Genomic DNA, 16221 nt, shown 5'->3' on the forward strand with positions numbered 1-16221 from the left:
AAAAGAAATATAAAACTCTTACTGAAAAATCTGTGAGCTGTAATGTGAAAACAATTAAAGGACTTTTGGGCCAGATTTCCAACCCTGTGAATATCTAATTATTTCAACTGAAGAGCTGGCAATTTATGCTCTTTACAATGATGGGTGGGAAATTTGGTTAACAGCTCTTGGAATTAGAAATGCATTGAGTTGCACAGAAGTGTGCTGGGGAGGACAGAGGAGTTGAAAATTTTACGTCTCCAGATATTTGGCACACAATTTGAAAGACCGTGTATTTTCAGCTTTGAGATGACACTGCTAGTGTGAATCTATTCCATTCTCACCCACTCCAATTTTTGGTGTCTACCTTCTCGAAGCACTGACACACTGGGGTATGATTCCACAGGCATTAACTCCAGTGCCAATTGTTCATGTATCAGTCTTGGCACTAAAGTGTCAGAGAGCTATTTAGCCAAGGGAATTCTGACAGCTGAGTGTGGCCCCGTCTTCAATCAATGTGCACTTTCCCAATAGAGCCACTGGATAACAATCAAGACTACGAGCAATGGCTGATATTTCCTCTCTCAGGCCCCGAGATGCTGGCGCCTATTGTAGCCACCGTTACTGAGTTCAACTAACTCAGCAAGAACAGAGATTAAACAGAGGGGGCCGGATTTTCAAAATGGAGGTGGGAAACAGGAGCCTAGTCTGGTGTTTGGTCTGAAACTTGCCAGCTCCGGAAAGCTGATTCAGATTGCAATTTTCAAGTGGGAAAGTCTTAATTGGTATGGAGACAGGTTTCCTGTCCAGTGGGATTGAAAATGGCAGTAAGTCAGATCAAGTGTGGGGCTCATGTAGACTTCCACGGCAGCCATCACTGAGGCTGCTGGTTATCCTGAGGGAGAGATCTACCGTCTACAGCACCAGAGGGAAGTGAGATGTCACAGGGGATCTAATGCTGGAGGCCGTGTGAGAGAGGAGGGAGGTCCTCTTCCCAGACGGTGGCAGGAGGAGGCACCTCGTCGAGCAGCAGGGGCACTGCTCTGTTCAGTGTTATACCCCTCTGCCCCCTCCTCTCTTACCTCCTGCTCCTCCCCTGATGAGCTGTCTCCTTTCGGGGCCTCACTGTCCACAGTTCCCTGGACGGCCATGTTATGGAGAGCGCAGCAGACTACCACAATGACCTTGCAGGAGAGTATTGGAGGGTGCCACCTACAGATCCAGACACCAGAATCGCATCTTCAGACACCCATGGTCTGCTCAATGGTTGGCCTGCTGAGCAGATGGGCATTGTTTTTTTTTTTGCCTCTGTCTGGGGCTCCCATAGAGGGGTCAGTAGCCATCTCTTCAATGGATTTCTCTTGTGCCCTTGGAGCCAGCCATGCACTTTGGGGGATGGAGTGATGCAGACTGGTTGGACACTGAGGGAATGGAAGCCCTTCCTCATCATTGGGCTGGTCATTGGGTGCCATGATAGCCACATGGGCGCAAGCAATGATGCCCTGCACCTGGGGGAATCTAGCGACGGACGCTGAACCCAATGTCCTCTGTGCCAGCGCAGGCCCATCTATGTCAAAGTGGATGTAGTCCCTGCCCTCCTGAAAAATGCATCCATGACTTGTCTGATGGCCTAATGAGATGCCGATTGCGAGATGCCACCTAGGACCATAGTTGATCCCTGGAATGACCTGGTTGCATAGGAGGTTAGGACAACTGAGATCTTGACAGATGCAGATAGGAGACTGCCATGGGGGCCGTGAGGCCTCAGGTCATTGTGGATCAGAGCACACAGGACGGAGACCATCTTCCTGGATAAGAACAGCCTCTAAAGGCACTGCCACTCTGTTATTAGCAGGCAGCTGACTCTCGGGCTGTGCACCCGATGTCATGGGAAGCACCTTCCTCCTCTTGCAGACCCCCGCTGTGCCCCTCTAGCTCCCTGCTGTCTAGGAGGTTGCATCTGCCACAGATCATCCTGGCTGCTCTGTCCAACATCAGAGTAGCCTGTTCCCATGTGAACTCCCTCAGCTGGGCTTTGTGCGTTCACCAGGCCTTACCCTGCCATTCTCAGCTGCCCTTGTGATGCCAGTGGGCTCATGTCCCTCTCTGGTTTCCTGCCACTCACCACTGAGAAATTCAACTCTTTCAGCTGCAGCAATAGCTACACTGAGGCACATCTGAAGCAGCTGAGTTTTATTTTCTGCCTCTGCTTTATTTTAATCAGCCCTTCCCATAGCCATCATAGCCCTCCACACTGTTCATGTCTTCACAACCGTTTCGTGCACCCCCCATGGCGTCGTCCCCATTCCCAGACTTTAAAAATTGATCCCTGAAACTGACAAGCCTGTTAATGAGCTCTTTGATGAGCTCAACAGACACTTAATTAGATGCGGGTGCCCGACCCGTTCCCGTCCTGCCGGCTGAACTTTATAAATAGCATCGCGTTCCGGAGGCGGCGGGACCCAGTGCCGACCTCCAAGAATGTGATATTCAAGACGCACTCACAGCTGTTCCTGTCCCCAGAGGGCTTTGAAAATCTGGTCCTGGGTTTTTCTGGACCAGATTGACTGAGTCCTTTTGTATAAGGGTCTGAAAGGGTTAATGATTGAGACAGTGGATGGAATACCTCCCAGCATGATAATGTAAGAGGTCACCTGTGAGAGACTGGCGTGAGAAGCAACGTGGCTTTAGAGGAGTCACACAGATTGGTGTGAAGCTGTACATAGTTAGAATGTAACAAAGAGTTAATGTTCAACGTACAGTAGACTCAGTAATCTCTCTAAGCTAGACTAAGTATATTAAGGTGCAGCAGACAAACCAAACATACAAGTCCCAACCTGGGTTGTGCAATTACCAACTAAGCATTGGGTGCTGGTAATCACATTACTAAATATGGACCAGAAATACACAACATAAAAAGATTTTGATGACTTGTTGTAAATGCTTTTAACCGGGTCCTGATGGACTTCATCCTAGGGTCTTAAAAGAAGTGGCTAGTGAGATAGTTGATGTGTTAGTTTTAATTTTCCAAAATTCCCTATATTTGGGGAAGGTTCCACTAGACTGGAAAATAGCGAATGTAACTCCTTTATTCAAAAAGGGAGGGAGATAGAAAGCAGGAAACTATAGGCCAGTTAGCTTAACATCTGTCATAGAGAAAATGTTAGAAGCTATTATTAAAGTCGTTATAGCAGGGCACTTAGAAAGATTCAAGGTAATCAGGCAAAGTCAACATGGTTTTGTGAAAGGGAAATCATGTTTAACCAATTTAATAGAGTTCTTTGAGGGAATTACATGTGCTGTGCATAAAGGGGAACCAGTGGATGTATTGTACTTAGATTTCCAGAAGGCATTTGGTAAGGTGCCACATCAAAAGATTGCAAAAGATAAAAGCTCATGGCATAGAGGGTAACATATTGGCATGGATAGAAGATTGGCTAGCTAACAGGAAACAGACAGTCGGCATAAATGGGTCATTTTCTGGTTGGCAAGATGTAACGAGTGGTGTGCCACAGGGATCTGTGCTGGGGCCTCAACTTTTTACAATTTATATAAATGACTTAGATGAAGGGACCGAAGGTATGGCTGCTAAATTTGCTGATGACACAAAGATAGCTAGGAATGTAGGTTGTGAAGAGGACATAAGGAGGCTACAAAGGGATATAGATAGTTTAAGTGAGTGGGCAAAAATCTGGCAGATGGAGTATAAAGTGGGAAAATGCGAAGTTGTTATTCTTCCTGCCAAAATGGACAAAGAAGCATATGTTCTAAACGGTGAGGGATTGCAGAGCTCTGAGATGAAGAGGGATCTGGGTGTCCTAGTGCATGAATCGCAAAAGTTTAGTATGCAGGTACAGCAAGTAATTAGGAAAGCTAATAGAATGTTATCGTTTATTGTGAGGTGAATTGAATACAAAAGTAGGGAGGTTATGCATCAGCTATACAGGGCATTGGTGAGACCACATCTGGAGTACTATGTACAGTACTGGTCTCCTAGGCGTTGCGCAAACGACTACTGGCAACACCTATGCAGCCATATTCAGCTGGCCTCAGACACCGGAAACATCAGAGGAATGTATGATGGCATGAAGAGAGCTCTTGGGCCAACCATCAAGAAGATCACCCCCCTCAAATCTAAATCGGGGGACATAATCACTGACCAACGCAAACAGATGGACCGCTGGGTTGAGCACTACCTAGAACTGTACTCCAGGGAGAATGCTGTCACTGAGACTGCCCTCAATGCAGCCCAGCCTCTACCAGTCATGGATGAGCTGGACATACAGCCAACCAAATCGGAACTCAGTGATGCCATTGATTCCCTAGCCAGCGGAAAAGCCCCTGGGAAGGACAGCATTACCCCTGAAATAATCAAGAGTGCCAAGCCTGCTATACTCTCAGCACTACATGAACTGCTATGCCTGTGCTGGGACGAGGGAGCAGTACCCCAGGACATGCGCGATGCCAACATCATCACCCTCTATAAAAACAAAGGTGACCGCGGTGACTGCAACAACTACCGTGGAATCTCCCTGCTCAGCATAGTGGGGAAAGTCTTTGCTCGAGTCGCTCTGAACAGGCTCCAGAAGCTGGCCGAGCGCGTCTACCCTGAGGCACAGTGTGGCTTTCGTGCAGAGAGATCGACTATTGACATGCTGTTCTCCCTTCGTCAGATACAGGAGAAATGCCGTGAACAACAGATGCCCCTCTACATTGCTTTCATTGATCTCACCAAAGCCTTTGACCTCGTCAGCAGACGTGGTCTCTTCAGACTACTAGAAAAGATCGGATGTCCACCAAAGCTACTAAGTATCATCACCTCATTCCATCACAATATGAAAGGCACAATTCAACATGGTGGCTCCTCATCAGAGCCCTTTCCTATCCTGAGTGGTGTGAAACAGGGCTGTGTTCTCGCACCCACACTTTTTGGGATTTTCTTCTCCTTGCTGCTTTCACATGCGTTCAAATCCTCTGAAGAAGGAATTTTCCTCCACACAAGATCAGGGGGCAGGTTGTTCAACCTTGCCCGTCTAAGAGCGAAGTCCAAAGTACGGAAAGTCCTCATCAGAGAACTCCTCTTTGCTGACGATGCTGCTTTAACATCTCACACTGAAGAATGCCTGCAGAGTCTCATCGACAGGTTTGCGTCTGCCTGCAATGAATTTGGCCTAACCATCAGCCTCAAGAAAACGAACATCATGGGGCAGGATGTCAGAAATGCTCCATCCATCAATATTGGCGACCACGCTCTGGAAGTGGTTCAAGAGTTCACCTACCTAGGCTCAACTATCACCAGTAACCTGTCTCTAGATGCAGAAATCAACAAGCGCATGGGTAAGGCTTCCACTGCTATGTCCAGACTGGCCAAGAGAGTGTGGGAAAATGGCGCACTGACACGGAACACAAAAGTCCGAGTGTATCAGGCCTGTGTCCTCAGTACCTTGCTCTACGGCAGCGAGGCCTGGACAACGTATGCCAGCCAAGAGCGACGTCTCAATTCATTCCATCTTCGCTGCCTTCGGAGAATACTTGGCATCAGGTGGCAGGACTATATCTCCAACACAGAAGTCCTTGAAGCGGCCAACACCCCCAGCTTATACACACTACTGAGTCAGCGGCGCTTGAGATGGCTTGGCCATGTGAGCCGCATGGAAGATGGCAGGATCCCCAAAGACACATTGTACAGCGAGCTCGCCACTGGTATCAGACCCACCGGCCGTCCATGTCTCCGTTATAAAGACGTCTGCAAACGTGACATGAAATCGTGTGACATTGATCACAAGTCGTGGGAGTCAGTTGCCAGCATTCGCCAGAGCTGGCGGGCAGCCATAAAGACAGGGCTAAATTGTGGCGAGTCGAAGAGACTTAGTAGTTGGCAGGAAAAAAGACAGAGGCGCAAGGGGAGAGCCAACTGTGCAACAGCCCCAACAAACAAATTTCTCTGCAGCACCTGTGGAAGAGCCTGTCACTCCAGAATTGGCCTTTATAGCCACTCCAGGCGCTGCTTCACAAACCACTGACCACCTCCAGGCGCGTATCCATTGTCTCTCGAGATAAGGAGGCCCAAAAGAAAGAAGGTCTCCTTATTTAACGAAGGATATAAATGTGTTGGAGGCAGTACAGAGAAGGTTTACTAGACTAATACCTGGAATGGGCAGGCTGTCTTACGAGGAAAGATTGGACAGGCTAGGCTTGTATCTGCTGGAATTTAGAAGAGTAGGAGGCGACTTGATTGAAACATATAAGATCCTGAGGGGTCTTGACAGGATGGATGTGGAAAGGATGTTTCCCCTTGTGGGAGAATCTAGAACTAGGGGGTCACTGTTTAAAAATAAGGGGTCACCCATTTAAGACAGAGATGAGGAGAAATTTTTCTCTCAGAGGGTTGTGAGTCTTTGGAATTCTCTTCCTCAAAAGGTGGTAGAAGCAGAGTCTTTGAATACGTTTAAGGCAGAGGTAGATAGATCCTTGATAAGCAAGGGGGTGAAAGGTTATCGGGGGTAGGTGGAAATGTGGAGTAATCAGTTCAGCCGTGAACTTATTGAATGGCAGAGCAGGCTCAAAGGGCCGAGTGGCCTGCTCCTGCTCCTAATTCGTATGTTCGTATATTAACATTGAGCTATTTCCATGCACTATATTGGTGAAGGAAGTAACAGCTGAAAGAACAACGGATCCACTCATCAGCCATTCAGTCTGTCATCGGTTTGGTAAGACAGTCAATACGAAGTCCATGACTGTTGAAATACAATCTGAACCAGACTGAAGGACCACTCAGCAGTCTAGTCAGTATGTGGTAGTTTTCCAATTGAATTTCACAATCCAAGCAGCATGCAAAAGAGCTTTGAGAAATAAAATGTAGTTGGATAGTAGTACTCTTCAATCACAGCAGTGTATCTGTTAGCAGGAAATTCCTTTATTAGCTCCAAAATGTTCTCCTTAGAACAAAGGTGATTGAGGGCTGATTTAGTAGAAGTGTACAAGATTATGGCAGGCTTAGATAAGTTAGACAAGGAAAAACTGCTCCCATTAACTAATGGTACAAGGACAGATTGAAGGTTTTGGGCAAGAGATGCAGGGGGAATATGAGAAAGAACTTCTTTATACAGCTGGTGATGACCCGGCACTCGCTGCCCACAAGGGTGGTGGAAGCGGAGACAATGACTTCAAGGGAAAGTTGGATGACCACCTGAGAGAAACAGACTTGCAGGGCTACAGGGATCAAGTGGAACTGACAGGATAGATCTGCGGAGAGCCAGCATGGACTCGATGGGCCAAATGGCCTCTTTCTGTGCCGTAAATGACTCTATGAATCTATGACAAATCTTCAGAGCAATTAGTTGCTTGAGGAACTTGATAAGTATCTGTTCATTCACCACAAGGAGATTTGCTCAATGTGTAAAGCTATAAATGTATTCTTCATCAAATTGCTTTACGGTTTTGTTGCACATTGTGCACAAAGGGAATTTTCCCAGAAGGAGACCAATTTGGCAACTTCCAGGCTTTTCTAAGCTCTGTGAGTCTGACACCAACACTGTTATTCACATGCCTACAAACAAAGAGTGAGCACAGTTTATGCAGTTTAAAAAAAACTGTTTCCTTAGAGTTTTAATCAGGCTTGAATTCTTCTTTAAATTCAGGCAATGTAGACCAGGGAAAGCACACTGACTGTAGTCATTCATTGCACACCCACTGAATAAACAACCCAGCATTTAACAATGCCCTGACTTTCCCCAGTAAGCCCTCTGTGACCAGGTACCAGGCTAATCAAATGTGCATGGTGTCTTCAGTCATTATAGTTGGAAACAGAAGTGTCTATAATGTGGGACATTCCCTGTGGACCTGTAGCCTGCAGCTACCCACTCCCCATACACACAGACAGACAGACAGACACGTATACACACACACGTCCCGCATGATCAATAAAGCAGAGTCACAAACAGCTTCTCTTAACTTATCCTGTGCTCCCACTAAACTGAACTCTGGTTTTCGATGGAAAGGAATGCTTATTTTTTGTCTGTTTTTACCTCTATGCATCACCCTTCGGGAGTGCATGTGTTCAACTGCGCTGCATAGCTGCACAAAATATTTCCATATCGTTCTTTCTGGGATTAGCCTCTTTTGCTTTTTGAAGTACTGTGGAAATAATGAATAAAAGATGCATGAATAAACAATGAGGTTTAGACTCAGGCACTATGACTCCAGGAACAAGTGCCATTCATGCAGCAATTGCTGAAATGTTGCATAACAAAAAGCATTATTCATATTCACATTACCATTTAACTCATTCACTCCTGGACCAACAATTGTTGCTCTGGCAATTTCTAATCATTTCAAGTAAAAACCCTGATTAGAAGCTGTGCTCTGGATTGGCCACAAATCCTTAATTAGCCAAGGTGAGATTAATTAGGTTGCATCAATTAAATATAATAGCTGTAAAAACAGTCGGAATCTTTGAAGTTTAATTTGTTAATTCAATACAGCGAGGAAAATGTTTCTCGAAACTAATTATTTAATTATTTTTAAGGGATTTTTTTTATCTTGTTGGATGCCAGGACAAGCTAATTATCATTTTTGCCATTTTAATAAATTAATTTTTAAAATCAGATCTATTGGAACAAATATCACTGATACTGACATTTGTATGGGCCTGGGTCCAACTAAGTAACAAAAAGGATTATGCAAAGAAGGCTGTTGGGCCGTAGGTTGCCTTGTGTTTTTTCCATAGAATAATATATATTCAGCAATAAATTATAGGCCTCTGTTTGCTCCTGTATCTATATAGTCCTGTCTCTATATGGTACTATGTCTATATGGTCCTGGCACTGTTTCTATATGGCATTGTGTCTATATGGTACTGTGTCTATATGGCATTGAGTCTGTATAGTGCTGGTACTGTATCTATATGGTACTGTGTCTATATAGTCCTGGTACTGTGTCTATATGGTACTGTGTCTATATAGTCCTGGTACTGTGTCTATATGGTACTAAGTGTTTGACTTGTTCTAATATGTGCAGGACTGACTTTCCAAAATTAACGAAGGATCCCAAAAATCAATCAGCTGACTAACCGTTATATTCCGGGTATCTTTATTGCCGATTTTCCTGACCATCAACTTGACTTAGTTGCACAGGTGCGAGCACGCTGTGATAAATTGAAGCAATTTGAACACCATCCCGGTTAAGGCAGCACAGTCCATGGTTTGACTCTGCGATGTTCCTGATCTCACTGGCTTAATACAGCACCATGTAGTGCATTTAATCACTGAACCATCAGGACAGCTCTCTTTAACTAGTACGACAACTAACTTAAGAATACTCATCAAAAACTCACAGTTACATCATCATTTAAAATAATGAACACCAAAATAAACTGAATGGCTACTGCCTATCAGAAGGCCAGAAATCCCATCAGCACAATATCAAAGATGCACATTTTAACAAATTAATGGGTTCAAATGTGCAATATTGGAAACAAATATGAACTTCCACTGTCTACTATTTTAATGAAGGCATTAATTCTTTTATTTTTAATGCATTCTTAACTGACATTGTACAGTATGATTTCAACTCCTTAATTTGAGTACATTACGTGGACAATTTACAATGCTAAAATAATTTAATGGAATATTTATAAATGCCTAACACCAACAAAATGATGTGTGATTGACTACAGTGTAAAAGCAACTCTTATTCACATTGTGTTATAAAGATTCCTTTATGTGGCACAGGTAATTGTGACTGGAAATTATTTATTCAATAGCAAACTGGAGTTATTCCTCTTTCCCTTATTTTTATTTATCTTTCATCTGCCTGACCAGGTTCAATACTCACAATGGAATAGTTATTTAAATCAGCTGACATTTAACTAAAAGAGAACCTAATTCCTCATTTGGTTTATGCAGTAATGTCCCATGAGGACCAATCTGTAATCCTCCATAAATAATTCATTAAAAAGACAATATTGTTGAAGGAAATTTGACAAAGTGCTTGTTGTATGCAGTTGTTTCTTGATAATCTAGCCATGTTTGTTACTGGCAAATTCTGCTGGATAAGCAAGTCATATTTATTGGAAGAAAATTATTCACACTGGTGTGTTAAAATATCTCAAAATTTGAGGATTTCCACATTAACAAAGTTGAATTAATAAGTTATAACTATAACCTGTTTCCATTTCTGACCTCTTCCCTAAGTCCTATTACAGGTAGGAAAATGTTATCTGAACCAAACCAAACTCTGATAACTGGCAATGTGAACCTATAGCGAAGAAGGTAGATTAGATTAGATTAGATTAGAGATACAGCACTGAAACAGGCCCTTCGGCCCACCGAGTCTGTGCCGACCATCAACCACCCATTTATACTAATCCTACACTAATCCCATATTCCTACCAAACATCCCCACCTGTCCCTATATTTCCCTACCACCTACCTATACTAGTGACAATTTATAATGGCCAATTTACCTATCAACCTGCAAGTCTTTTGGCTTGTGGGAGGAAACCGGAGCACCCGGAGAAAACCCACGCAGACACAGGGAGAACTTGCAAACTCCACACAGGCAGTACCCGGAATCGAACCCAGGTCCCAGGAGCTGTGAGGTTGCGGTGCTAACCACTGCGCCACTGTGCCGCCCTACAACTACTGTGTATTATTTCACTTTGTTCAATCACAAATTGTATGTCACTGGCACACCACAAGTACTGTGCTAAATCTCGGGATTCCAGGCTAGTGTCAGAATTCAAATCCTTTCCTCTGCTCTCACTTGTGACTGGACTCCCTTACAGAATGTGTTTTCCTAGTGAGTTCCAGCCAAGGTAGCAGAGGAGTGAAAACTGTCTAAATGATGGTACTGATACCTGAAACATCTCACATCGTAGACTGAAATTTTAGAGAGGATCTTGGGAGAAAGAAAATGAGGGTGAATAAATGACAGATAGGAATCTGTCTAGAACCAATGTTAAACATTTTTTATACTATGAAAGTGTCTTTTGGAACACTTTAACCCCAATGGCATACAATATGATGGATAGTAGCAAATAGGCTATGGCAATATTACATTGTCTGACATACCATAGTAGCAGGTTTCTTGCTGTCTTATCTAATGAAGAATGTTCAGCAAAAGGGAGTTCCCAGTAGAAGTACATTAAAATAATATTTTAAATGCCCATCTGCTTTCATTTCATGAGCAGAACACAAGGTAACAGATTGTGCAGTATATTCAAATCTCTTCTGTGTTTGTCTTGATAGAATGCTAACAGACATCCAAATTCTTCAGAAGAATGCAGATAGTGATCAAACCTGAAGATTACTATACAGTAGTCCTTTCTGTCTAATTCCCTCCCCATCTGTCTGAAGGTGCTAGCCTATGTTGGGGTAAAGTTCTACAGCCCTCAACAATCCTCCAGTATTCACCAAGTTGTCAATGTGAGCATAGGCAATGGCTGTCAGCACTCTAGTAATTGGGCCCCATCCTAGGCTTACTCAACATCCAGATGTATGCACTTTCTAACAGAGGTCACCGAATAGCAATCCAGACTGACTAACCAATATTTTTGCCTATGGATCTTGAAATCAATTGTAATATCTAATAGCGTTACACAGAGATCAATCAACTCAGCACAAAGGATTGAGCCTTCAATCTTCTTCATCTGGATGGTTCAGTACCACAGCAGAAGCGCCAGGTGAGCTCTCATTCCAGAATCTTTAAATGCTGCAGAAAACCCTGTATATACACTCAGCATTCCTTGACTCGCTAAATATTCAGGTGGTTCTGTATTTATTTATCTTCACTTTCACTGGCTTGTTTCAGTTCAGTGCAGCATTTCAAGGTCGCCTTTTTCAAAACACACTGCCTTTGATGGGATGCAAGACTCGTGCTCTGAGTGCTTTCACTTTTACTCAGAAATCAGATAATAGGACAGGGAATTGACTCACTGTTTTCAGTGCATTAGCATTATAAATAGCGTAGGAAATTTTCTGACTAAGGAAAATTGGATGGAAGTCATTGCTGTCTGTTGTGCACTTTTAAAATGCTTCCCATGAATTTCCTCAAGCGTCCTGTGCCACAGGACACTCACTCAGCTTTGTAAACAGGAAGGGATTCCATTTCTTCAATGTCTAGATAACATGTGACAGCAATCAAACGACCCTCTGTGTTAATCTGCAATATGCAGAAAATTGGCATGGCACGATGGCTTCCTTTGTCATTCAGTCATCCCAGACCTCTTCAGGGAAGAGAATTCAATCAACAGATGGGTGACAAAGCCTACCACCTAAGTGAATAAGACAGCACCAGATGAGTGCTTCCTTTTTTGTATGACTGTATCCTCCATGACCCTCCATCAACACTAACAGAATTTCTTATCCACAGCTGTTACATAAGTTTCTAAATTCACTTGAAAAAGCCCTTCAAAACACTTCTGCAGGGGATGCAGAGATGAAGTGGGCCCACATCAGAGATGCCATCTATGGCTCAGCAATGATCACCTTTCTCAAACGTGAGAAGCAGAATGCAGACTGGTTTCAGTCTCACTTTGAAGAGCTGGAACATGTCATAGCCGCTAAGCGCATTGCACTGTTGAACTACAAGAAAGCCCCCAGCAAGTTAACATCCATAGCACTTAAAGTAGCCAGAAGCGCTGCACAAAGAACAGCCAGGCGCTGTGCAAATGACTACTGGCAACACCTATGCAGTCATATTCAGCTGGCCTCCGACACCGGAAACATCAGAGAAATGTATGATGGCATTAAGAGAGCTTTTGGGCCAACCATCAAGAAGATCGCCCCCCTCAAGTCTTAATCAGGGGACAAGATCACTGACCAACGCAAGCAAATGGACCGCTGGGTGGAGCACTACCTAGAACTGTACTCCAGGGAAAATGTTGTCACTGATTCTGCCCACAATGCAGCCCGGTCTCTACCAGTCATGGATGAGCTGGACGAACAGCCAATAAAATCGGAACTCAGTGATGCCATTGATTCTCTAGCCAGTGGAAAAGCCCCTGGAAAGGACGGCATTACCCCTGAAATAATCAAGAGTGCCAAGCCTGCTATACTCTTAGCACTCCATGAACTGCTTTGCTGGGATGAGGGAGCAGTACCACAGGACATGCGCGATGCCAATATCATCACCCTCTATAAGAACAAGGGTGACCGCGGTGACTGCAACAACTACCGTGGAATCTCCCTGCTCAGCATAGTGGGGAAAGTCTTCGCTCGAGTCATTTTAAACAGACTCCAGAAGCTGGCTGAGCGTGTCTACCCTGAGGCACAGTGCGGCTTTCGAGCAGAGAGATCCACCATTGACATGCTGTTCTCCCTTCGCCAGCTACAGCAGAAATGCCACAAACAACAGATGCCCCTCTGCGTTGCTTTCATAGATCTCACCAAACCCTTTGACCTAGTCAGTAAACGTGGTCTCTTCAGACTACTAGCAAAGATCGGATGTCCACCAAAGCTTCCAAGTATCATCACCTCATTCCATGACAATATGAAAGGCACAATTCAGCATAGCGGTGCCTCATCAGACCCCTTTCCTATCCTGAGTGGCATGAAACAGGGCTGTGTTCTCGCACATACACTGTTTAGGATGTTCTTCTCACTGCTGCTCTCACATGTGTTCAAGTCTTCAGAAGAAGGAATTTTCCTCTACACAAGATCAGGGGGCAGGTTGTTCAACCTTGCCCGTCTAAGAGTGAAGACCAAAGTACGGAAAGTCATCATCAGGGAACTCCTCTTTGCTGACAATCTTGCATTAACATCCCACACAGAAGAGCGTCTGCAGAGACTCATCGACAGGACTGCGGCTGTCAGCAACGGATTTGGCCTAACCATCAGCCTCCAAGAAAACGAACATCATGGGACAAGACGTCAGAAATGCTCCATCCATCAATATCAGTGACCACGCTCTGGAAGTGGTTCAAGAGTTCACCTACCTAGCCTCAACTATCACCAGTAACCTGTCTCTCGATGCAGAAATCAACAAGCGCATGGGAAAGGCGTCCACTGCTATGTCCAGACTGGCCAAGAGGGCATGGGAAAATGGCGCACTGACACGGAACACAAAAGTCCGAGCGTTTCAAGCCTGTGTCCTCAGTACCTTGCTCTTTGGCAGCGAGGCCTGGACAACGTATGTCAGCCAAGAGTGACATCTCAACTCATTCCATCTTCGCTGCCTCCAGAGAATCCTTGGCATCAGGTGGCAGGACCGTATCTCCAACACAGAAGTCCTCGAGGCGGTCAACATCCCCAGCATATACACCCTACAGAGCCAGTGGCGCTTGAGATGGCTTGGCCATGTGAGCCGCATGGAAGATGGCAGGATCCCCAAGGATGCATCGTCCAGCGAGCTCGTCACTGGCAACAGACCCATGTTAAAGGCGCTATAGAAATATAGGTTGTTGTTGTTGTTGCCTCCCAAGGGCTTGGATTACAGCAAGCGGTTGGCTTCTCATGCTGTTCAAAAGGGTTAAGGAATTGAGATGGCTATCCTCTGATGGCAGCTGGATCCTGACATGGAGCCGCTGCTGGTTGTGTCACTGGTGGGTGTTCCTGGCACTATTGGTATTGCCTCTCATGGTCCACTGTCAAGGTGCTCTGAGGGAAGAAGGCCAGAAGCCTGACATGTGTTGCTGTCTGGAGTGATGGCAGGGGGAGAAAAATCAGTCACTATTTCCACTTAAAAATCACCAACCAGTAATCCCTGCAAGAAACCTGCATAATGTGAATGGCAGTTGATGATGGGAGCAAATTTGGCTCTGTCCAAGCACAAATATGAGCAATGGTGAAGCACTTAGGTGCCAGCGTCTGAGTCACACTCTCATATGAATCAGCACCTTCAGAATACCAGAGACACTTGGTGGAAAATATAACTTTAAAACAGCATCAAATTTTAATGCAATCTTTTTCAAGGTACGCATTTGAGGGTGAGCTTTTCTGATCTTGTGATAAAAATTGAAAGGTCAAGCGAGTTTAACTTTTACATCTCTTTTAATATTATTAAGATATTGTGAGCCTTTCAGACACACTAACTATCATGTGAAGCTCATTGATTGCTGCATGAATAACTCAGTAGTTCCTGAGCAAAAGTCAGTGCCTAAGGCTCAATGTATTATGTATCTGGCAGGTATTGCACTCACATCAAGTGAAATAAGAAAATATAACTTCTTGGAGACAGAATTGCTGTTCAATGCTCGTTTGAAGGGAAAGTCAGGAGAAATAAAAGGTAAGTTTCTTTCTTTGTTGATGTGAATACATTTGGCATGCATTTAGGGATTTTCCTGCCATTTCCTGTGGGAATGTGATTGTATTTTGTAAGTTTGATTTCTGGATGACTAAGGACAGTGTCACCTTTAAGATTTTGGTTCTTGTGATTTTGTGTCAGTGTTATGAAAATGCTTCCTTTTTAAATATTTTTTGAGGACTCGTGTTTTAAAATTGTGGAAATGGATTCCTTTGGAGGACTGAAGTGATTCTGTAGATGCTGGACTTTGTTTTTTTTTTAAAAATGGGCACTGGAAGGACTTTGGGACTTGAGCTTTCTGTTTAAAAACACACTTACTAGAAGTCACATGTCTTTAGCTAAGTAAACAGCAAAAGCCTTGGTGACTGGGGGAGTTGTTTACAGAGAAGTGACATGTCAAGATTAATGGTGGTCAAGAATTGGTTTCGTTTTGGACATTGTTTTGGGTCAGTTGGTGGTCAGCCTGCTAAGAGAGAAGACCAGTTCATCCTTTCTCCACCTCTCTCAGAAACCCCGGAAATCCCGTGTGTGATAGCTGAAACCCCTGATTCTGCATTTCTCCTGAAAAGCCTGCCAGACTAATTCTCGATACCGCCTGTAAAGAACCACTCCAGAAAGATCCCAGTGACAGCCGCCTATGCGTACTTGGGATGCCAGAATAAAGGGACAACTGATATCATTCCAAATCTTCTCCTTTTCCTTCAAGAATTAATAAGTATTTGGCCAAAATATTCTTTTTGTCTTTTTTGTAAAAAGATCTCTGCAGAGAAAATTTCTTTATTTTTCCTTTAACTGGTGTGTGTGTGTTGGACTAAGTTAGACGGGAATTTTCATATTTCAATCAGTGTGTTAATCCTTTGCATCTTGACTGAATATGTCTTGTTTTATAATAAATTGATAATTTTGTTGTTTATTAAAGAAACCTGATTTTATTCTGAAATAAAAATAGAGTATATAATTGGCCGTATCGGTAACTGGGTACATTTGTATATATGTTCT

The 16221-nt window shown here is 44.1% G+C and overlaps 1 protein-coding gene across 7 annotated transcripts in view; it reads right to left on the reverse strand.

Annotated features, from left to right (window-relative positions):
• Positions 1–16221, reverse strand: part of LOC137347708 (serine/threonine-protein kinase Nek6-like) — a 275855-nt gene that overhangs the window by 91292 nt on the left and 168342 nt on the right. For all 7 annotated transcript variants that reach the window (XM_068012512.1, XM_068012510.1, XM_068012513.1 and 4 more), the window contains one exon: positions 8007–8115. In XM_068012512.1, the coding sequence (XP_067868613.1) occupies positions 8007–8115 (109 nt within the window). The remainder of the gene's footprint in view (positions 1–8006; positions 8116–16221) is intronic.

Source organism: Heterodontus francisci, chromosome 32, assembly GCF_036365525.1.
Source record: "Heterodontus francisci isolate sHetFra1 chromosome 32, sHetFra1.hap1, whole genome shotgun sequence".
NCBI classification, from domain to species: Eukaryota; Metazoa; Chordata; class Chondrichthyes; order Heterodontiformes; family Heterodontidae; genus Heterodontus; species Heterodontus francisci.